The sequence below is a fragment of the Scatophagus argus genome, chromosome 4 (assembly GCF_020382885.2).
Source record: "Scatophagus argus isolate fScaArg1 chromosome 4, fScaArg1.pri, whole genome shotgun sequence".
NCBI lineage: Eukaryota > Metazoa > Chordata > Actinopteri > Scatophagidae > Scatophagus > Scatophagus argus.
The window spans coordinates 12,098,839-12,123,965 of record NC_058496.1 but is presented as its reverse complement, the minus strand read 5'-3'; the positions used below and the strand labels follow the sequence as shown (position 1 = coordinate 12,123,965).

Sequence of the window (25,127 nt, the reverse complement as noted above, 5' to 3'; positions counted from 1 at the left end):
TTCTGCTCAAACCCATGAACGTATGGAGGAACACTTCAGAGACTGTCCACCCCCCCGCCCCATCACACCCACCTCGCATCATCCCTCTGTGCCCGCCACAGCATATTGCCCTAACGAGGTTGTCTATTGATCAAGTGGTGCTCTTTGTTCAGGACGCCTAAATGGACCTTCAGCCACTCTCACCAGGCCTTTATGGGAGCTGTTATGGCTTTGGCCTGATTACAATAGAAGCACTTAAAATGCTCAACGGCTGATGTTTTATGCAAGAGTACGCTCAGCTTCCTCAGCTTCAGAAGTGTACGTCTGCTATATTACAGCATTCCCTAGTGTATGCATTTCAGCGTGCTTTTCCTCATGATGCTTCTTGGTGGTTGGTCATCAGTTTGTTTTTAATGTGAGTATTTGTTTAGTGTAGATGGTGATGATGAAAATCTGAGCAGCTCAATTGGAAGAGGTATATAAACACTCAGTCCCACTTGTCTGTGTGTGTTTAAATTGTCGTTTGTCCAGCATATGCATGTTATTTGTGTGTGTGTACATGCAAACATGTTCAAATGTGTTGGTATGCCCTCCTGTGTACCGGTTTAATTTAAGGCTAGCCAACTGTGACCAGGAAGCATGTGGAAATATTACCCACAATCCCCCTCGCTAAATCCCAAGTTCTCCCTCTCCTCACCTTGCTACCTGTGCAGCATCCTCAGGATAAATAAATATTTCCAGCCAATCATTCCCTCTTCTGTTTATTCATGATTCATCCACTTCAAATATTTCACCATTCATTGGGAAATATATTGAGTCTGGGCTGATGAATTATGAAAGTGTCTGCAACGTTAAGTGTGTGTATGTGTGTGTCTGCGTGCGTGCTTGCATGTGTGCATCAAAGCCTATCTGTAACACCAGGCAGTAAGTTTAACTGCAGACTTGATTTTTGTAGCAGTTTGTGAAACACTGATTGTTTCTGGTATTACTTTGATCCATTGTCATCTGTCAAATTTGTTTAAATGAGATGTGAAAGTGCTCTCTGTAGTTCAATAGATGCCTCCTCTCTCTGCCTCACTCCCTCTCCCTCTCTGTTAGCCCATTTCAGTCAAACAGCATGAAACCAGAGTCTGATATTAAACCAACTCCGTGTGTGTGCCTCATGCTGATGTACTGAACTGCAGAGATGGTCAATTAGATAACACCATATGATTTTCATTCTAATACCTTCGTAATCTCACTCCCTTTTCTTCTTTTGTCTGTTACCTTGTGTCATTCTTCATTCTCACTCTTTCATAATCATATTTCTTCTGCGCACGCCCAAGATATTCTTTGAAATATTGTGTTTTTTCATGTGTCTTGGATCATGTCGTCTTTTCCTTATCTTGATCCATCTTTTTTTTCTCACTCCCCAAATATCTGCCTGATGTTTCTGTTTCCAGTAACAGAAACAAAAGGTCAGCAGTATTTATGGGAATTCATGTTTTTATCTCCTTGCTTGAAAGAGGCCAACTTTTCGGTAGAAAAACAAGGGGGAGATACGGCTGGATGTGTGAACAGCTGTGTTATGTCTGAAACTGTAAAACATGCAGGTGAGGGCGTGAGTAGGGATTAGTGTACGAAATGATTTGTGTTTGAATTGATCTCTAACACTTGTGGCAGGTTTCACCCAACCGTACTAATTCTGATCTGCTGTCTTGATATGGACCATCTCCTTGGACATATACACATACACACACTTGACTAATGCCTCAACTGGGACATCTCACCCAGGCAACTGTGTGTGTCTGCATGTGTGTCCGCATTGAGGGGGCCCCCGCTGTGCCCTGATGGGGACATCAATACCAGGCGGTTTAGGCTTTCGACACACTAGCATCAGAGTGTGGAGAGAGAGCAGCAGGTGGAGTGTGACAGACACAAAATGGAAGACAGGCAGAAGGGATAATAATGGACGGACCCCTTTTTATTGATGTAAATGTAAATACGAATGACGCTGCCACGATAATTTTGTGAGAAGGCTGAAAAATGCATTTCAACAGACAGTTTACATTAATTCAGTGTTGTAACCAAAGAATAAGAAATCAATTCAGCCCCAAACCATTAAAGATTATTGTAATAATACACCATATGCACCATATGCTGCCCAATATGGTCCTAGTTACAGTCGTTAAGTAATAATTGGACTCTCTTTTGTAATTCTGAATGATAATAATTTTATTTTATGAGGTCTTGCGCTACGCAGCCATGGTATGCGGTGAACGGGCAGTATGCTGTGTTGAGGCCCTGACAGCCAGCTCAGATCAGGGGATGAGAAGAAGGAGACAGCTGGCGAGGAGTGTATGTTCAGGGATGGATGGACACAAGGATGGAAGGCATTCTCCAACTGGGCTAACTTTAGACCACACATGTCGGTAAACCTCCCAAAACCTGTCCACAGCGTGTCACCACTTGCGTTCATAAAACCCCCTTTGTGAGTGTGCATGTGTGCATTTGTGGGTGTGCATATTCGGGAGCATTCTCTGTTTGCTCTAACCGACTAGAGTGCGTAAATAAACAGCACAAAGGGGGCCAAATCATTTGCTAATATAACAAATCTCGTTGCTGTGTTGAAATTTCATTTTCTCTCCACAAGCTTATTGTTTCAATTTCCTGTTCTGTGAGGCGAGTTCAAAAGTTCAGGAACTCACAGTGGGAAGTGTGAACAGAATGTAGCTTGCGCCCACCAAGACACGACCTGCAGACCTTGTTTCAGTTCTGAAACCTTCTCGCGTCTCCACAGGGGAAACTCAACTAGGCCAATTAGTTTGAATGCAGAACTAGTTTTGGTTCAGCAAAAATCAATCAGAATCCCTATTATCAGAGGAATGATATGGGAAGTTGTGTGTGTGTATGTATTCGTATATATACACCCACACACACTGTATAGACAAAAGTATCCAGACAGACCTCTTTATGTGGCTGTTTTTCAGGCTAGACTCTTGTGGAGGGATATCTTAATGCTTCAGCATACCAAGATATTTTGGACAATGCTATGCTTCCAACTTTGTGGCAACAGTTTGGGGAAGGTCCTTTTCTATTCCAACATGACTGTGCAAAGCTGTCTGTGTCATTAAAGCCCCGGTCGGTGTAATGGACAGATGTCCTAATACTTTTGTCTATATAGTGTATTTGGTGGAATGGCACATGGATGTTGCCTTGCTTCATGTATCTTTTCTTTTTCCCAGTGAGGGTTCTGAATAAGGATTGTTTTTCCTGTAGTAAAGCTCATACAAATACAAAAATCAAAGAAACAGTCATTAACAGACACCCACAGATATCAACGCAAATGTGCAAGACACGCGTATGTACATACAGTAAGGCCACCACCACCCCTGTGTGTTAAAGCTAATCGCCCACGGGCCTGCTCTCCAGGACAGCAGAACAAAGGCACACTGAGCATCTTTTAGCTTGTTTGACGTGACACAAAGCGCAGTTAAACTGACAGAGTTCCTGCTCCGTCAAACTAGGCCTTTTAAACAAAAGCAAAGAGAGGACTGACTGCTCCCACTTTGCACGGTTTGATCCTGTTTGCTGCTCTTTGTAAAGAGAAACACACTTGGTCTCTTCGGGGCGAAAAAGAAAAGGGAAGGAAAGTTTCACTATTCATGCAAAGTGCTCATAAGCTGGTGCCATCACAACAAAGAAGAAAACGATATTTTTCATTTTGTGACATTTTCATTTGGGGGTAATTCACGCAGGTGACACTTTCAGATTGCTATGACGCAAAGATTACGTTGGTTTTAAAATTCTGGTCATGAATCTGCTATTCTAATGTACATAGAAGAGGAATTCAAATGTACAGTGAGGCTGCAACAAATCTGATCATCAGAGCAACGCACTTTTTAACCAGATGGGATTCTTCATAAAACACTCGTTAATGCTTGTGGTGTATTAAATAAAATTGTAAGTAGACTTGTTTCCCAGATACACCAAATATTCAATCTATATGTGCTTGAACATTGAACAAGGTCTGTCTGCAATAAATACATAAAACCATAGCCGGACCAAGGCCTCAGTGATGTAAGTCATCTATAATGAGAGCAATGCAAGGATAACTGCAAACTGGCCCTGAACTATACAGTTCAACTTTTAGGGATTTATGCGTGCACATATGTGTCATGTACATGTATGCATTCAGATTCATGTGTGTGAGTGTGATCGTGTGCCTGCCCATGACTATATTATATACTGACCTTTGTTGTCCTATATAATGCAGGCATTGCCCACAATAAGACACAAAGCCCAAGTACCCGACAGACCACTTAACCCCCTGCCTGGGACCTTGACAGCTTCTCCATGGGAGGCTGACCCTGAAGGTCCTGGAAAACACTTTGTTCATACCAAACACACACACGCGCACACACACTGCATTACAGACTTACATCCTGCACATGCGTATACAGTATAGGAGCTAAAGAGCCACACAGCTTTTAAACAGGCATGAGGAATTAGCAGAGAGGCCCATGTGTCACCGCCACCACACTGACAAAAACACTGTTGATCCCCCCCCTCCCGGAGTTACAGCTACTGCTTTGTCCTCATGACCGCCCCGCTACATCTCTCTGCCTCTACATATCTCCCTTTGACACACACCTGTGCAGTAATAGACACTGAAATATATGTAAAGATAAAGATATAGAACTGTTTTCCTTTTCAAGCAAGAATTCTGTGAATCCAGCATCTCAAGTAATAAATTTTACTGCATTTTATCTTTGTTAATTAAATATTTTAGAGGTTTTGGGTGGTTTTTTTGTTTGTTTGTTTGCTAAACAAGCATACTGACCAAATGATTTAGAAACAGCAACCCCTTGTTGGAAAACATTGCTGCTGTTGCCCTGCACGAGGCTGGTTATGAGAGACTTCCATCATCTCTATAACCATCTGCTCTTAAAATACTCTGCCTTTTACAATCAGCAGATGCTCTGGAAATTACCACCTCTTCCCCCTTCCGCTGCCACATCTCCTGTCCGCCACATCTCCGGCTCAATAACAGAGTCATAACACTGAGGACGGTAGTGTATTTCCATTGTTCTTCAAAGTTGTGATTGAAGTTGAAAGTTGTTATCGGACTGGAGAGAAGACAGAACCGTGCTGTGCACTCCTGTCATCTGACTGTTATCATTGTCTTAGATTTTCACAAAGTGTTTATTAGCCTCTTTATGAACCCTGCTTTCAAAACTTAAAACTTCATTTGGATAGATGCCAGGGTGATAGCAAGGAAATATTGTTGTTTTTCTGTTATCTGATGTATGTGTCAACACTGTCTGTATTATAGGCTGTATTATATAGACAATAATATGACTAAGACAGGTGTACCATGTCTAGACTGATGCAGATAATAGAGAGGGCAAAACATGATATGACGCGACAAAACATGTCATCACATAGCGTAAGCTTTTGGCACAAGTCTGTATTCAAAGTATTCTTCAGCACGGTGAAATGATATACTTTTATTATGAGTGTCCCTGGGAAAAGAGGAAAAAAAAACGCTGGCAAAGTCTTCTGCTGAGTAAATTATACCATCCTGAAATTAGCTGGCTAGAGTTAAGATCATGAGCTGGTTTCCTCTAATGTAAGATGCCCATGTTGTGCTGCATTTCACTTCACAGCCCACTTGTATTGCCTTAAGACAGTAATTAGTGTAAAAATGAATGGTTGTCATACCATCTCATTAAGTGAACAAGTTGAATCCATTAAATGAAACTTTTATGAGGAACACAAGCATGGGAAAACCAGAGGAGGGAAGATATAGAATATGATTTGTGATAGAACTCCCAACAAGCTTTGTCATGTAATTTTAATTCAGCGCAATGAGTGCTCGATGCCTAAGAAAACATTTCCAAACATGGTTTTATCTAAAACGGTCTGCTCAGGTTCTTGTAATATAAAGCTATCGAGGAGCTATCGAGGAGTAATCAAGACTGGACTCTAGGAAAGGCCCTGGAAATAGGAGAGACAGAGTATTGACCAGTGGAGAGACCTCTCTTTTAACAAGACTGTTTACATCCACGAGACTCCCAGCTGCACTTGCTCATCTCTTTAAAAGCAGCTATACACTTTCATATGGAGGAGATCAATACATTTCATAAAGTGGCATAAAATGGCAGCATAGAATAAGAATATCCAGAATGAGTCTGCATGTATAATTTCAAATTAATTAAATATAAATAATCTGCATTGTAATCTTTGTACTAGTGTATGTATAATGAAATCACAGTATGTTTGAACATTAATGAAACTGTCAGACAAAAAAATAAAATGGCCTCATCTCATATAATCTGCTTCATAAAAGGACAGCAAGCACACATTTAGTCACACCTTAGTCTGGGTAAAATCTGAGCCTACATCAGATCGATGTTATCTGAAGGGATTTGAAAGGGTCGTTATAAGGTGAAGACTTTTATCACTTGATAAGAGGAATCCCTCAAGGAAGCAGGGAACCTATGAGGTTTTTCACATGACAACAGTGATGTATAGATGGGCACAACTATAGCCACAATCCGTCAGTAAAGCGATTACAGCCCACATTTATAAACAGTTCTCATTTGGATTCCCATGGCTCCCTTTTAAATGTCCTAAGTCAGCCTGAAACCCCTGCAGTCCCACAAAGCCTGACACACATGCTATGCTATACATGCACATATGCAAACAGTAACATACAGTATGGAATGGACAGTGGTTTGTGAACTGTGAAAGGTACAAGGGTTTTATAAAAGTGATGACATTATAACATCGTTACAGCTCCATGGCAGCCTATAGTGAAGGTCAGTGTGTGTTTGCCTGCGTGCATTAAGTGTTTAGACGTTGTGCATAACAGGATCAGTATGTGCGCGCGCATGTGTGTGTGCATGGCTGCGATCCAAATGTTAATGAGCAATACAGTAGGTGAACACACATGCTCCCTGGAAGGAAACAAACAGGACACATACATGTTATTGTGTCTCCCTTTTCATCATTGTTTCTAATCTTTTCGTCCTTGCTTCTGTGTTTTCTTCCACCCACGTGTTTATTCTTTCCTTTTATCTTTCCCTCCATCTTTTGTAGCTTTTAAACCTTCATGCGAGCCTTTCTTCTTTTTCCCTCCTCCCACTCTGGATCTCTCCTCCCTCCCCCACATGGTGTGCTTCCTTTATTTTTTCGTCCATCTCTGCCCTCTTTTGCCAGCTTTCTTACTCATTTCACTCCTCCATCCATCTGCTGATCATTTGTCCTATGAGACAGCAAGAGATAGGGGCTTACATAGAAACAATAGAAAAAAAGAAGTGGGCTGACATTCTTTTGTAACACGCCTCATACAGGTGTGTCACCAGAGCCAGATCAAGTAAAAAGGAGGTAAGAGAGAGATGCGAATGTGTCTCATAACCCCCTCATACAGGAGAAATGACGCAGGTTTACAGAATATGTGCACAGTCGGTTTCTCTCTTCTCTCCCTCAGAGAAACAGAAATAGAAATGCCTGTTCACAAAAGCAGAGTTTCCAGTCTGGGAAGTGAGGTCAGATGACATGTCAACCCATTCAGATCAACTGCTGCTGTGTCAGTGTGAAAGGCATGTGTTAGTGTGAGTGTGCAGCAGCAGATCAGCCATCAGAAGGTCATCTTGTCTGAGCGTAGGTCATCAAAATGTAAAGGAGTTTTTATCATGCTTCATGGAGTATATTATTTGAAACTACTTGTTGTTCATGTTTGCAAGATTTAATCACATCTAGACCTTCATGTGGGTACTGTATTATTCTCCATAGTGGAGCCTTCTTGTACCAAAGCTTTGTTTTTTGAGTGCAATGAACTTTTCAAACGCAAGAGAGAAAGCGGAGGTAAAATATAGAGCACATTTTAATTTAAAAAAGCCATTTTTTTTAGAGCACCTTCACCCCCCTTTGAAATACATTAAAATTAATAATTTTATTTTCAGTTGTATGGGAACAAATGAAAAACCGGAGCACATTTTAATCTCAACAACTCTTACTCAACTTACAAACCCGTGTCTGCGTCCTTCTGCTTTGAAAAGACCATTTTATTTTCTATTTAAGGTTCGCATCAGGGACATTACACAGCGTGGCCTAATCTTTACAATGCAAGCACATGTGCTTGCACCTGTGTGTATGGATGCATGTTACCCCAACTATTAAAGTGTTTAGTTCTGTCACTTATACTTATATAAGCAATAATTACTTGTACTTATGGAACATTTTTTTTAGCAGTCGTGCAGGGTGTTTGTGTTTATCTAAACTCCTGGATCCAATCCAAAGGAGCAACCAACAGACTAAGATTTCAGCTCTGTCCCCATCTGTATAAGAATGTCCTCTCTCTTGCGCACACACACACATCAGGTGGACATATTACACAGCTCAGAGCCGTTTCATTGCTGCTGTTCTGTCTCAGCTGCCAAATACCTTGTCACTATAAAACAATGACTTATGATTAATGGCAAACACGTCTCCCACTCAATGATGTATAGCTATTAATTGACACTAACTGCTCATGTGTGACTATGCATAAGATCATGTGCATCTACGGGCGTGTACACAGCCGCTCTGGTCCCGGTAAACATGTCAGAGCACACTGTATTTACAAAGGGATTGAAGTGGGTTTGGGGCAGCAGTGATTCAGGAGAATGGCCCCAGGGTCTGACAGGATGTTGGGGGATGTGTCATTTTTCCCCGACTCCCTTGGTGACGAGCAGAGACATAAAGAAACCCTTTTACACACACACAGATATACACAGACCCACATACACACACTCAGCCATTCACTCACATATATAGTCTACACACATCAGTGTTATACACCCATAAAAATGGTTGTTTGGCAGAGTAGTAAGTAGATGAGCTCAGAGGAAGTATCTGTCTGTCTTTTTTTTTTTTTACCCTTCTCTGTTTTGGACTTGAGCTGCAGCATGTTAATGCCGACTACATCAAACACTCACTCGAGCCCTACATCTCACTGTTTCACTCAGCACCAAGAGCAGAACAAGAACTTGTCTGTCACTGCTCTTAATTCATTGTCTCCCTGGGGCAAAATGAGTGCTGATGGACATAAATGGCAGAAATGAATATTGTAAGATCACAGTCAAGGATGGCGGTGGCGGTGGTGGGTGGGGGAGGGCGGTGGGGAAAGGAAGAATGAGAAAGCAGAGGGATGGAGAGATATACAAGAGGGAGAGGGACAGAAACAGACAGAAGGAATGTAGGAGAAAGGGTTGAGATGGGAGGATGAATGAAACTAGATGTGAGAAAGAGAGATGGAAGGAATGCATGGGGACGTCTCTGTGCCCCTCAGTGCTGACAGTCAGTATATTATACTGGGCTGACCACCTGCTCTGAGCCTGCAGTACACCCTCCATAAAGCTACAGCAGATGGACACAATAAAATGCACCATGACCAGCAGCTATGCACTTGTGCGTGCGTGCGTGTGTGTTTGTGTCCATTATAACAGAGTAATACCAGTATAAATATACTGAAATATGCCCACATTCACACACATCCTCGCCACTCCACCATGTCCCAAGGGCAGTATCAGTAATATGTGATACTCTATAGGTCCGATGTCTCCATGTCTTCTCCCCATCTCCCCTCCCTGTGCTGCAAGGCTATCAGCCAGTTAGCCAATGAGGAATGTGGCTGTCAACTCATATAACAAGCAACACCCTCACATGCTCTTCCTCTGACTTCACTGCTCTCTCTGCCTCCTTAGCCACCTCTCCACTTCAGTATTTTGGGGATTGCATTTCTTTCCCTCACAGTATCATGTTCTTTGATTTAAGATGCTACAACCCAATCAGAGTTGAACAAGAACTCAAAACAAGATTTCTGGGGAAAAAAACTCATCTCTTCATTCCATCATTCCTATTGGTACTACATGTACAATGTAGTAGTCAGTAAGTGTTTACAGCCTGCCCAAACACCTCCTTGACCCCATCAGACTTTGTTATGCCAGCAGCCCAAATTCCACCATATTATAAGAAACCAAAAGGATCCTTTGAAGCTGCATCTTTTCTCTTTTGACATGTAATCTTTTTTGAGCAGCATTTGAGCCCAGTTACAGCCAAGGTTTTTTCTGCCTGGCTCGTCTGATTGTTACAGTGGTAGAGAAACAGCTGTAATATGAGTATCCCAGAAGGTGGTATTGTCATTTCTTTCCAGTCCCACAGACAAAAAGAAAAATGTTTTCCATCTCCAGGTCCCAAAGAATAGAGAATTGCTGAAATGGCAGTCTAGTCTGGAATTTAATTTAGAGGATTGTGGAGTGGAAATATCGGATGCAGTTATCTGTTCCTCACCTGGTTCCACACTCTCCATTAAACTCCTTTGCCATCAGTAATAACAAGGTGAATACCTCTTTGGATAGAAGCCCCTCTCTGACTGCTGTTAGGAACAAGCATGATGAATTGCAACAGCCTCTCTAATCTTTCCCTCTGTCTCTCACCAATCTTTCAGTTCCTTTCCTTTCTTTCTCTTCTGCTCTGCTCTGCTCTCCCCTTTATCCTCTGACCCCAAACCAATCATGTGTAATTAGACAACTGCACAAACTATATCTAGAAGTGTTTGCAGTGTGCGTTACGTGGCATATGTGTTGAAAGGTCCTGAATAGACCTTTGCATGTGTACTCTAGTCTGGGTTCAGTCACAGGTCATCTCCTCTTGGCGAAACATATTTTCCCTCTGGACCAAAATCAACAAATGATCTTTCACTTTAGGAAAATGAAAACATACACAGATGCACACACACACACACACACACATCTGCGTAAGCATACAAGCGCACTCAACAGGATATCAGGGATTTGCCTTTTAAGGTCCTAGTGCATTTTTTTGTTTTTAGGTTGCTGTGATTTGATTTATCAGGCAACGGAACATCGCCTGAGGATACTGAATTGAAAATATATCAGATGTATGAATTTCAACAGGGAGAGGCGAAATAATGTAAATAGATCTGATTTAAGGTCACAGGCGAGACTGGGCAGAGCAAGAAACTCAGGCAGGCGGAAAACTAAAGAAAGAGGAAATGGAGAGAGAGAGAACACGGGGGGAAAAGAGGTAGAGACAAACAATGGTGATCTCTTATACTGAGGTAGAGGGAGCTTTGACTTTGTAATGCACACATCTGCCAGCAGTGGGTGAGCGCCACAGACTTGACAGTTCTTGTCAAAGTCTTAAGGAACATGAAGCAGGATCGTTTCAGCCACCTTTTTTTTTTTTTTTTTTTTTTACATAAAACGTCCATCCTCTTTACTTTGTTTTGTAACTGTGCATTCGTCAGTTGCCAAAATGTTGTCATAACAGTTTTGCAGTGACACCAATGACGGTCTCCTTCACAATGTGTGCTGCTTTATTCACAGATGCCCCAAAGTTTAGCCTGTAGAAGTGCAAATTGTCTTTCATGGTATCGTTCACACTGTGTTGCTCTTTATGGAGGAAAGAACAACAACAAATATGAGACAGAAGACAAGCACTGAAGAGTAAGAATTTTCAAGAGATGTTTGTATTTTCCCCTGTACTAAACAAGCAAAACATTTCATACAGGATCTTTATAATCCTCTGGGCTCCTGTTAGTAATCACTCTCTGACTCTCCTTCTGGTTCTCACCTTTGAGCTGTGGTATTTAGAGCAAAGCGTTGCTGCGGCGGTACACTAAAAAGTTCCTCTTTCTATTGAATCTCACTTATTCAACTGGTTAGATGGCTCGGATTGCTTTCTGCCTCTACCTGCCACTGAGCTCCTGCTCTCCCCGTTTTCTCTCTTTCTCTTTCACTCAGGTTAGCTATCTCTCCCTGTCCTTCTTGCTTTCTGTCTGCAGCCACCAGTGCACAGCTCAGAGAAGTGGCTGATGGGAGTTCATTGGGTACAGTGTGTGCGTGCACGCAGGGTATGTGCGTGTAAGTGTAGTTGGGTGTGTTTGTCTCCCTGTGAGTGTGCGTGAGTGTGTGTGTGTGTGCCCGAGTGTATGCACAGCAATGTCACTGGGCTGTGTAATTGAAATGGAAATGAGCCAATCAGCAACTGCAGTGGTGTGCCACCTTACCCTGCATTCACTCCACTGTTCCAGCTCTTCCAAATTCACTCTCTCTATTTGTGTGCAAGTGTCTCTCTCTATCTGTGTGTGTGTGTGTGTGTTTGTGCTGACAATACTAGGTCCTTCAGTTTCAGCCCCGAGGGCCTGAGGAGTTGGTGTGAAAATGTAATCAGTTGGTAATAAAGATTATCTTCCTCTCTCTCGCTCAGTCACTCACTAACTAACACACACACACTTCCCCACACTCTGCGTCCAGCTGATTTCCCTGGCTTTGTGTTGTGACCCACAGCACACTGGGACAGCTGTGGCATAACAAAGACGTCTAATTATCACCATTTGACAATTAGCCTAACATCCAACTTTGCTCCTTAATTACCTATTATAGTGCTAGAAGGCCTCCGCTGCCACCCTTTGCTGCTGTCATTCTTTTCTCACAAGAATGGAAAAGCATGTTGCTCATGATGTTGCCATTAGTGTGTTGTTTTTCTTAAAAAAAAGGGAGTGCTTGTGGTGGCTGGGTGGAGTGTGCGTTTAGGAACAAGGGCAGCTCAGCGCCAACTCCATCTGGATAATTTCTATGGGATTTGTATCAGCCTTTACAAGATGTAAGGGGATGTAAGGGATCATGTTAACTATTGTAGATTGTGCCATCAAAATGGTTTGTCTTTTTATGTGGTTACCTTAAGCTATAATAATTAAAACACCTATTAAATTGATACTCTTCAAAATCACTATACATCAATAATTTAATTAGGATTTATTCAATTTACTTTCACAAGGAATTTGACTCCTTCAACATCGAAGGTTATGGTTTGTATTAACTTTAATTTAGAAACAGTTCTTTTTTATTTAAAGCCTTAAGCACAAAAATGAAATGACATCCAACTCACAGAGCAGCAGCGACACACAGTATCCTTTGATTTGCTAGTTGTTACATGTTGCACGAAGCTGCAACCTACTCAGGTGGAGGAGCTCAACAGTTGGTCATTGTATTATTATCTACTTATAAGTTGACATTTGAAGACATTTTAATGCATATTTAAAATACGGGTTTAATTTATGCACTAAAACATGCATGCATTTTAAAATTCATCACTTTATACTTATTAAACCACTGAAAAACTTGTTCAGGTTGCAAACTCTAGACACAATACTGCTGACACAAACATGCATAAAACAGCCAATTTTGATGTAGTTTTAATTTACATTTTCCTTTTCGGTTTTTCGATCAGTTGATCCTGCATTATTTTTGCTATTACTCTCTTCTATGGACCCCAGTGTTGCTGTACCATCTCTTGTGCCCATATTTCACTTTTGGGGATTCTGCCAGGGCACAGCCTTGATTTACACCCTGTTGGTGCTTCTGTGTCTTACACTGAGGCAGAACATCATATGTCCATTCTGTGGTGAGGAACGTTCTCCCTCTCTCTGCAAAAGAAATGTTTATAGAACAGCAGCAACAGATTAAAGCTGCCATCGCTATAAACGAGACACCAGTCGCATCTAAAACTCCCACATTAGTCCCTTGATAACAGGGATTTTATAAGGACAATAAACACAGCTTTCTACAAAATACAAGAAGTTTTCCGGGAGACATTGTGTTGATAATCCTGCACTGAATAGACCCTAAGAAACATGTACAGCTTTGGCTGAACTTGCAGGCATGTCATGCAACTGCATATACAGTTTTAGCAGAACCTCTTTTAATGATAATGCATGGTTGAATGACTCCTGCAAAGTCTTGGATTCACTGGAAGCCTGGCAATACTATCTGCATCAGTCAGTGTTGCTGCCTCTTTTTTTTGTATTACCTCACCCTTTTTTGGAACCAGGTCCTTTCTCTCTCCCTCTCCCTGTCGTTTTCTCACCGTCGCTCCCTTTCTCACTCTGTGCCATTAGCAGCTTCTGGCTGTCTCACTGCTGTTTCTTTGCCAATATGCCACGGAGCTCACTGAACTGATAACACAAACCTAATGTACGTGCGCGGCTATGCGAATGCGTGGAGGTGTGCACTGGGCGTGCGTTCGCTGCATATGCGTGTGTGTGTGTGAGTGGCTGCGTTACGTGTTACAAATGCCTGTCCTGTCCCTTTTTATGTGCTCACTCACCCAAACATCCTCTGCTTCATTTGCAGTCAGGGCCATGAGCCACTATTCTGACTGCTGAGGCAGGGAGAGAAGGGCAGCTGAAACATCACACACAGACACACACACACATAGGCACATGGACAAACATACACACACTCACCGCCCCCCCCCCCACGCACATCCACACACAAGCTGGGGCGAGCGGATGTGGAGGATGTGACCATTAAGTCAGTGACATTTTAAAGCAGTGAGGGAGATGCATGGCTCTTCCTGGACCTCCACAGACATGTTTTAAATGAGATGTTACAGATGAGCTACTCCATGCTTTGGTTGTAAACACCCTCACATGAGTATTTACCCTACGCGCGTAAACACAGAACAGCAACATTTCATGCTAGCTCATGCTCACATACCCACAGACGCACATAAATAAACATACAGAGCAGAGAACCAGCAAACACACATGATCACATAAATGAGAAATGGCTGTGGTTCAGTTTGTCGCTTGATTGTTGCATTTATCATTCCATTATACCGACATGAATTCAGTGACAAGTGAAGGCGCCAAAACCAGGTTTTTCCTCAAATTGCTATTTGATCTTCAAGACAAGTGGTCTGGAATGCATTGTGATGGTAATTCGGTGTAGTTTGTCTTGAGACTGAAGTAAACGCAGCATTTTTAATGCATATACAGCAATTTGATGTGAGAAAATCCATTCTTCAGAATCAGAGCATCACACTGACATGACGAGTTGAGCTGTAGTTTTGAACAAAGAAAGGAAATAAGCTGGAAAATGAGTGACAAGGGAAGAGGAAGACGAGAAATGGATAGAGGAAAGTGCTGACATATTTATACCACTGTGTTGCATGGTATTTTCATCAATGTCTAAAGTGCTTGAGACATTAAGTGCTAGTCAATGAAAACAACAACTGGTATTTCTTGACAAACTGTTTTAGAAAATAGTACTTGGTATTCGAAGGTCTCTTGCTGAATTGTTACTGTTGTACAAAATCATAATGCAATAATGCAGTTGTAGGGTCAGTGTTGTTTATGTAGCCCAATGTCACGTTGAATTTTGTTCCACAGCCGCCCTCTGTCCTTGCATACAATAGATGTTATACGTAAGACTTGTATATAGCTGTATATTGTACTGTGTTTACTGTACTTTGTAAATTCTTAATTTATCTTACCTCTATATTTTTTTGTAACTGTTTCTGCACACTTTTTGCACTCTTTTTCTGTTCTTGTGAGCTGCCACAAGTAAATTTCCTCACTGCGGGATCAATAAAGTTCATCTTATCTTATCTTAAACAGACTGAAATAGTCAAACTACAGGACATATGGAGAATACGGGAATCTGGGAAGTAATTGATCTGAGGCTGCACAGACCAGAGCCACCATGGAAAGATGACAGGCTGAACAAAAACACAAGTCTTCATAGTGAGAGAAAGAGGTCACCATGCTGTGTGTGTACAGCTTCAGTATGTTAATCCTGAAGCTCCAGAGTCCTCAGGATAAAAATGTTTTAGCCTGTTATACGCTCTGCCCCGTGTGTGTTCTGGGGCTTTAGGGGCCCCTCTTATGGACGGCAGTGGCAGTTTTCAATTAAAAGTTTTGTCAGAAACTCTTGCCAGGTTGTGCTCTTACAACATTTAAGACTGGGTCTCAATTATAAACTCACACCACCTGGCTTATGGGTGAAATGAGTCAGTGGCACCAGCTGTGGGTGTTTTCTTCAAATGTTTGTGCTAAATTGAGGGCATCCCTAGCAAGTTCACAGGTGGTCAGTGTTTTCTCTGTGAGGCCCTCTGTGATCCCATGGTCAGGGTCATACCATCCCAGATCCTGCCAGAAATTCACCTCACAGGAATTGCTCTCTAATTTTGGTAGCTGTGAAGATTCCACAGGTGAGAAACCTAGTTTGATAGACTGATTTTTTTTGGGCAACAGAAGAAGATTGTGTGTGTGTGTGTGTGTGTGGGTTTGTGTGTAGATGTCAGCTTGTGACACTGCATGGCCTTTTGATGAATCTGCCTGTATGTATTGAAGCCCTCTGACCCTGTGTGGCCTGTTCTAGATCATTGCAGTTGTAAAGATGCCTCACTGCACAGCCCTCAGAGACAGCCAGGCTCTGTATTTTTCCTATCATGACATTTACTGTCTGGACCATCCCGTATCTCTGTGATCATTTCTACTCAGCCTGAGGTCATCTGTCTGTTTTTTTTCTTCCTCTTCTTCTTTCTGTTAAAGAAAATGTGTTTTTTTTTCTTCCTTAAGAGACCTAAAACTGACACTTCAGTTTGCTATCATTCAGAAGGCAAATGTGTGTATGTGTGAGTAAATATCTGCTGCAATGACAGATTTATAGATAAACCAACCCAACCAAATTTATTGAAGCCAGAAGATGAGAGCGCTGGTGCTTGTAAATTTTCATGCAATACTGAAAGAGTGCATTGAGATCAAACAAGCATTCTCCACATAAAATCAGAATTCAAACTTTTATCCTTAATATTTGAAGTAATGTTGACGCCTTCACATTCAGTTCCTATGAAGAATATACTAAATCTTTTCCTGTCTCTCTCCTCTGTTTTGTTTTACAACCAGGTTCCATCGTGGGGACTACCACATCGATGTGTGCATAAACGACTACCTGGATGTCTACTGTCCTCATTATGAAGACTCAGTGCCTGAGGAACGAACAGAGCGTTACGTCCTTTATATGGTTAACTACGATGGCTACAGCACATGTGACCACACCGCCAAGGGCTTCAAACGCTGGGAGTGCAACAGGCCGCACTCACCAAATGGACCGCTCAAGTTTTCTGAGAAGTTTCAGCTCTTCACTCCCTTCTCCTTGGGCTTTGAGTTCAGACCAGGCAGAGAATACTACTACATCTGTGAGTCACGATTGCTTTTACACAGCATACAATTAGACAGATGACAAATTGAAAGAAAAAAGAAAAAGACTTGCCTCCAAAATGTCATGGAGTGAAAGCATGTGAGTTTCTGCTCTCGTTCATTTTGGATTTTCTTTTAAATCATCACACACAGGGGCAGTTATGATTCACAATCTAAACTGTGGCCTTCTTAAGTTTGAAATGCCCTGTACACTATAGCCAGACTTAAAATAGTGTATTGATTACTCCATTTGCACCATTTAAACACAATACTGAATTAAAGTTCCTCATCCGCTGTGCTGTTAGCTATAATTCACAATGCATTATTTACAAGTCATCCAAGAAAGAGCCATGTGAAGTAATTTGTGCAATCAGCATAGCCATTTAGCTGGCAACACCACTTTATTGGTATGTTAATGTAGCATTGGTCTGCTAGTCGCTGAGGTTATGTGAAGTTTGGAAACAAGAAAGAGGACATTAAACGACTCATTCCCTGTGCATCGCCCGAAAAGTAGATTGTGGACGCCTTCAAGGTTGATCATGTTCTAAAACTGTCAACCCCTACCCGTAAGCATTCTGTACAAATCTGTAGATACAGTGCAGTAACAGGTGAGTGGAGTGATGATGATGATGAGACACTTGCAGCAAATCATAATGCAAATGAAATGTGATACATTTCCAAAAGCTTTACAAAACCCCAAATGGATCCACAGGAAAAAAAATTAAGCCAAATAACCTAACTTGACATGAATTACATAACCTAGGTAGACCTTTCCTAACCAAATGTTTTTTTGTTTTAATACAGCTGAGCACACACCCACACACACACACATGCTATCCCTCACCCATGTTTTCATAACTTCAGCTCAGAGCTTTGAGAGTGGCATGACAGAGATCCGAATAGACGTTTTCATGCTCAGCTTTCGGCCAGGCTTTTCACACTGCTCTCATCACTTGTGGCAAACTATTCCCTAAAATGGCAATGGAATTCACGGGGGAGTTAAATTGAGACAGTTTGGATTTTATAGCTCACAACTCCCGCTGCACACTACTGTATCCTTCAAAGAGAAGTGCCCTCCTCTGCATTATGTTATGCTCCCATTCAGCTTGTGTTAGTTGTTAAGTTGTCTGCTTCTTGGCATAGGAACGGAGTTCATCTGAAGTTAAAGCCCATGGGAAATTAGGTTTTATCAAAGCAAGGTGATAGAGTGGAATTGAGTTGAGTTTGTCCTCCCACTACAGGCTATTTCGCACATCGGAGCCAAAGGAGTCACTGTCAGTAGGCCCGGTCACCGCCACTCACTCCAGACACATTTGTCACAGGAGTATGCTGATTTTACAAAATAGGAAGCATGTTTATGTTCTCATATGGGTGGCATCGGAGCAATATCACGCAATGTAATGTATTACTGCCCCAGTTGTTGAGGGAAAATTTGAAAGATTAGTGCACTTCGTGGTCTATGGAATGAGAAAAATCTGTCTAAATTTCTTCACAGCAGGGGGATGTCAGTTTTGACACTTAACACCCTCCTGCTAAACACTGCTGGTTATACAATACTTGTTTGTGTTTATCTGTACAATTTGGCCTGCGGTGTTAATGCAGCTCTAGGTAGCTGTCAAACCCCTGCGTCTCTGTGTTTTCTCCGTCCCTCTTAGACGACGTTTAAAGAGACAAGAGCGTAGCTGAGGCAAGATCCACACGCTGCGATCTGTTTTCTAAATTGGCACCATTTTAGGAAGCAGTTAACCCGACAGCCTGCCAAGATTTTTGTCCTTTATTCATTTCACGCGTTTTGCTCTCTTTAGGGTTAAGAACTGTTTAAAAAAACCAAAAAAAAGAAATTCCTTTTTAATGTTTGCCAGTGTTTCCACGAATAGGTGTTTTCTCTTTCAAGGTTGTCCACAAAGCAAAAAGCCTGGAATCCTTTTCAGAATCCTTTAAACAACCAGGTGTTTAGTCATTTGTCTGTTTAAAAAGTAACCAGATTTTCCTTTGCTTTTATAGCCAATTTGCATCAACAGTCATACTAAATGAGACAAGGGAAAAATGGAAGTCTCTGAAGCTGGGAGCGTAGATAGAGGTTAGCAAAGGGTTATACAATTCATCCACTCCCTCAAGTCTCTATATCTAACATTTTTTTTCCCCATTTCTGTTGAGAGATGCTTGTCCTAAGGGCTGGATTAAATTACAGTGCGATCGACAGGGCTTCCATGGAACACATCCATTCTGCTATAGAACGCCATATTGGTTTAGTGGCCCGCGGCTTCATTGGCTATTGAATGATTCTCGCGTAGAGCCTCTCTGTCTACTGTGGGTGATATTAAAGTCATCTACCATGAAGTCGTCTGACATGTGATTTCACACTGCCATTGTGTCCGGTCTGAATGTCCACGAGTAGCAGGGGAGATGGCTGCTGATTGATTGGACAGAAACCGTCCAGTGGACAGATTCTGTAGAGTGAGAGGGGAAGATTGAGAGAGCTAGTTACCGGTATGTTACATTCATTCCATTTCATCTTTAGCGTCTGTTTCTATCACTTCCGTCATCATCATCATCATCACTTTGAGGAACTCTTCCTCAAACTCTAGCAGTAGAAGCATACACAACCTTTCAGGTTACATCAGGTTACATCAGTTTTAATCTCCTTAAATCTTAAGAATTGTTATAAATTCAACTTTCTAACTGAGGAATACATAAACAGACTGCAAAACTGAATCACACTGGAGAATTTTTAGTCCAACCTAAGTCTAACCTAATTGCTGTAGTTTTCTCAGGGATTATATTTTGTCTTAAGATACCATTATTATAAATATTCAGGAGCATTTTTAGCACTATTATAAGAGCAAAACTAAATACCACATCCTGAAGCAGGCCTGTTTTGTCAAGTTCTGTTTCCCTTAATGAAAAAGAAAAAAATAATGTTGTCAAGCATTTGTCCTAGCAACGTGTTCTTCAGCAAGATGATAAGTCTTTCAGGATTATGAGGATAAATCTGTTTGCCATTTACAGATGAGTCGACTAATATTAAAAAAAAAGTTCTGTGAGGAGACAAATAACCTCTCAGTGTTACAGATACTGGGCTATCTCAGAGTTTACGATTTACAGCCAGACTCAGACAGAAGACAGTGTCTGTGTCCAGGAACAATAAGCCTGACAGGTTTGCATGTGTATTATTTCTGTAGCAAAGGCAGGTGTGGGCAGATGTGTTGTTGTTTAACATCCTTTAGTGTGGTCCTTCTCTTCTTTTCCATAAAGCATCAAATTCTTCCTCATTTTCAGTGGTATTGTGCCTGTTGCATTTGTATCACTTAGTTTTATTTGACAGCTACGCCTTGCAACACATTATGTTGTTGTATTGGTGAAATGTTTGGCTGTATATGGATTTATGAGCAACGATTATGGATTCTTACATGTAACATGTTGAAGAACATTAACAGAGAAGAGCAAAAAATATTCCATCAAAGAAAAGAAGTGAAAGTCGAACTCTGTTTTTTCACTAGACATCGCCAAGAGGTGCTTCGGCCAGCACGTCAATTATTAGCCTGTCTCTGCAGCCCCTCATTAGCTTTAAGTTTAGGCATAGCAGCCACAGCACACATTTAAATTACATAATGAGATAATTTGCACTGAAATGTAATGTGTGCTTACTGAGCTATGAAACAGATATTAAGCTTAGGCTGTTATTATGAGAACGCTTGCCAGCGACCTTGTGATGATATCCAGTCTCATTGTTGGTGCCAAAAAGAATAAAGACTGTTGTTAGATTTGAAATTATCAATGTGAACTGCTGTCCAGCAAAGTAAACACTGAAGCTCTTGGCTCATGCTCCACAGAGATCCTATTCAACATCAGTTGTTGCAACATTTTGTGGTTAATTTTTGACTCTAGGTATTAACAGCTGACTTCTACATGCTGCACTACATAGGTCAAACTGGAGTAGTTGTCACTTTTCACAACTGTGAACACAGATGGCCATGATGTAACCTGACAATCAATGTTAATGTTAATGTTAAAGTTTCCTATTTTAAATTGTCATGTTATCACATCAGCTAAGACTTGAACTTGTGCAATGGGGCTAATAGAAATTAATATATCACATTTCAATCAATTGAAATGACAATGTCTTAGTTTAAAACTATATCCCAAAAGTCCTATATGGCCTTGTCTGCTCTGGTGCACAACCTGATTTTACCCAGCTTTTCTGCAGGGATCATTAAACGTTCATCTCATCTCTTACTGTGGATAAAAATGTTTAAGTACCCAAGCCAAAATATCTAAATAATGGATCTTAAACATTTAATTTTTTTTTTTCGGAATTTGCAACTTTTTAGAGATGTGAGGTCAAATTTTAAATTAAGTTGCGTGTCAGTGTGGACATTTCACCACACACACACACACACACACAGCGCCTACATCTAGTGTCAACATAGTAAAGACATTTCTACTGTATAAGATATGATGATGTCTGCAGTTCAGCACAAAGTCACTGGTCAAACTTTAGCCCTACAGCCCATTTGCCTACACTATGTGAATGCATAGTTTAGTGTAACCAACAGAGAAAATGTTAGGCATCATTACCCACTGCAGTTGGCCATACTACACACCTGCACTAAACAGAAATGTCAATGTGCCCTGAGGCAGAGATCACCGTCCATGAGTAGAGGTCAGCAATAGTTAACTGCGAATGGGCTTGCGTACTTGGGACATAACAGTATATCATCCATGGAATTCCTAATATGTATTATTTCTTTGGTTTTATAGCACTGCTGTGGAAGTACAGTGTCCTAATGAAGATATAATATTTATTCACAATCAATATTTTACTGATTTCCCTCCGGTGTTCATTTAGAAGAACCAATATTTAACTACCTATAGAACAGCAGAGATCTTATATAGAAACATTTCTTATTTGCACGGTATAAGAATATTCATCATTTCCTCATCTCTAATAACTTTCTGTACCCAAATGACCTGAGGGAATGGGGGATGAGAAATCTGCCCTCAGTGATGTGATTGATTAGCTTTCTTGTTTGTAGATGAAAATTAAGCTGTAAAATCATATTCCTGCCGAGAAAATGCCCGTTAATGGTGTTTTCACCCTATGAGTTCGATGCGGATCGAGGGCTGATTTGTTGCATCTCTGATAAAATTAGAGAGAGGAGACAGGGTTCTGCTGTCATCTGCTTCCACAACAGAAACAGCTTAATCAACGCTAGCAGGACGGAGGGAATTTACTCAAACAGAGGTCATAATTCTTCATTTTTGTTAGTGTCAGCCTCTCCTCTCTGTCTGAGGTAGGTAATTGAAGACAAGATGAAAGCTGAAGTGAGTCAGGAGCCTGATCCTTTGGTAGACAAAATGCAGCTGTGTTGTCTCCACAGGTCAACATAAGACAGAAATAACTGCATTAAATATAAAAATTTAACAGGCTCAGGGAGATACCACATATGCAAGCAAAGCAAAATGCTGTATTAGCAGTGAGTGAGTTACAGCTCGGAAGTGTCAGCGACAGACAGGCAGACGGACAGACAGAAGAGATAAGCGGACAGTTGGAGCACTTCTTGGGTCAAAGTTCACAGTGCATTCATGGTTTAAGTGAAACCCATCTCGCAGAATGCTGATGCAAGCATGTTTCTCTAATATGGACACAATCCACAAGCTTGTATTTGAGTGATTTTAATCTGAAAAAGGGCAGAAATCCAATATCGGTGGCAGCTCGCTGCAAGAGATGAGTGAGCCGAGTTATGGTGTTTTTAGGCGTGTAAGATGTGTGGCAAATAGGAAAGCACTTGGTGTGATCATGCAGCGGCAGAGTGTTGGCAGAAAAGATGTCATTTTCTTGCCGTCTTACTTGTTCACCTATGCGGACTGGTACCGCTTCTCACGGAAAACACAATCAATAACTCCTTTTGCGTCTCACATGAGGGATGGAGTTATTTTATGAATGTTTTGGGTTTGACACTGCGAGAACAAGAAGGATATTACACTAAAACAGAGACCTTGGAGCATGTAGCTTTTATCAAATGAACACATGCTAAATGGCCGACAAACCCAGAGGGTGGGTGATGATTCTACCCGTGTTAAATTACAAAATGAAAAACATTTGGTGAGGCTTCAGTCACACTGCAGACACCCATAGGCAAATATGCAAAATGCAACACAGGACTCGGGATCATCATTACTACAGAACTAACATGCAAAAGGAAACCTTTGATATTCATAAGGCTTTTTTTTCAAGGTCTCATAGATTTTGTTGGACTTCACAAATCTCCAAAAGACATAGACTACAACTGTCTTCTGACATAATTCCTCTGACACTCCCTCAAGCTGTTCTTGACAGGAGAAGGGAGAAGAGATTTTACAACAAACAACAGGGGCAGCGGCAGGAAAATGGCATTAATGGACCAATAAAATGCAAACAGGGGACAGTGTATGTAGTCTGTATTCTGTTAGAGTCATTGGAGGTCTGCTAATAATGATAAAGAGCCGGTGCTGTTCCATTTGCGGTACAAGGATGGAAACTACATATGGACACCATCATAAGTGAGCCCCTTTCGTTCATTCACATGAAAAATCAAGCCTGTCATCAGCATTCAGAATTGATCCGACAACATGGACTAATGTGACAGAAAACTACACGCGTGCATACGAACACACACCCGCATGGACGCACACACACTTACACACTTATGTACAATATGCATACACATGCATGAGCAGAGATACAGAAAAGCCACGCAGATGTCTGGAATGCATTATTATAATCATGATAGATGGACAGACATTCCACCACTGCTGTCTCCCCTGGTCACTACATCATTTTTGTCTCAACTTTAATTTCATCTCCCTCTATGGGCTTTCCTACCTACATCCCTCTTTTGCTCCAGATATCTGTCAGCTATGCATCTTTGCCCACCAGATAGTATGATACAAACACACATTTTTAAAATGTACGTACAAGTGCAGCAGTTATCCCATGAAACCACTGTCCCTGAGTCCTCCACAATCACGTTTGAGCAACTAAATGTGTAGGCTACCCCAGAGATTTGGTATCCATGAATGGTATCATGTGGTAATATGAAGTATTTGATTTCCTAAAATTTTCTATGTTTTACTGGATGTTAAAATTTATGGCATTTATTCTACCAAGACCAAATCGATTTGTGTGTCCGATCCATGATTTGGATCTGCTCAAAAAATGTAATGGGTTCTGTCTTGGCCTATGCAACACCCCTCCCCTGAGTTTCATGATAATGGAGCCAATAGTTTTTCCGTAATCTTGTTGGAAAAACAAACTGAACTGAAGACATCACCTGCTTAGTGGAGGTAATAAATGCACGTGCTTAAACGCAGTGCAACAGGGTGAATGATTTGTTGAGAATGAAAATAATGTGATCAGACGCAATGGCCTGAAAGTGTATTTTTGGTATTTTTAAACCTGGGCCTTGTGTCTACACATTTGTGTGTAAATGATTATTACTACTACTTTACTTCATAGATCACCTCAACTAGCAGCCACATCACGGTGGCAAAGGCTGCGCTGAGAAGTCTCACCAGAGGTGAAATGTTACAGCTGTCGCTTGTAAATTCTAAGTAGACTCCAAAATCTTCAACTCAAACTGACTAAAGTGTCCACCATTGTCTTCCTGAAGCCTGAACACTGAGTGAAAAACAACACTAGAATTCCCCTTTCCCGTCAAACCATTAGATCCTACAAGAGCGCTTCATTTTGAAATGTCTTACATTTGTTTCCCAGCTGTATATGCACATCAAACACAAACAGTGACAAATTAATCAGTTCAGTGCACTGCCTGATAAGATCCAGTAACATAAGAATAAAGCACTAAAGGTCTGGATAGTGACAAGCTCATTGGAGTTTCAGGAGTCCTCTTTCAAAAACTGAAAACAGTCCACCAGCAAGCCAACCCATTGGCCAGATTTGGCTAATAATAGACCATGAGCTAAGTCATGGCACACTTGCTGACAGCTCAGAGAAAGGCAAGGCGAGAGAAAAAAGTCTCTAATCAAGTTATTTGAGTTTGACCGGCAGTAAAGTAGTCATCACTTTGTCTGGCGAAAAAACAGAAAGGCTGTGAAAAGCCAAGAGATCGGA

The 25,127-nt window shown here is 41.3% G+C and overlaps 1 protein-coding gene across 2 annotated transcripts in view; it reads left to right on the top strand.

Moving 5' to 3' along the window:
* The window catches only part of efna5b (ephrin-A5b), a 93,731-nt gene that overhangs the window by 57,054 nt on the left and 11,550 nt on the right, over positions 1-25,127 (top strand). For both annotated transcript variants that reach the window (XM_046387746.1, XM_046387745.1), the window contains exon 2: positions 16,721-17,013. In XM_046387746.1, coding sequence (XP_046243702.1) covers positions 16,721-17,013 — 293 coding nt within the window. The remainder of the gene's footprint in view (positions 1-16,720; positions 17,014-25,127) is intronic.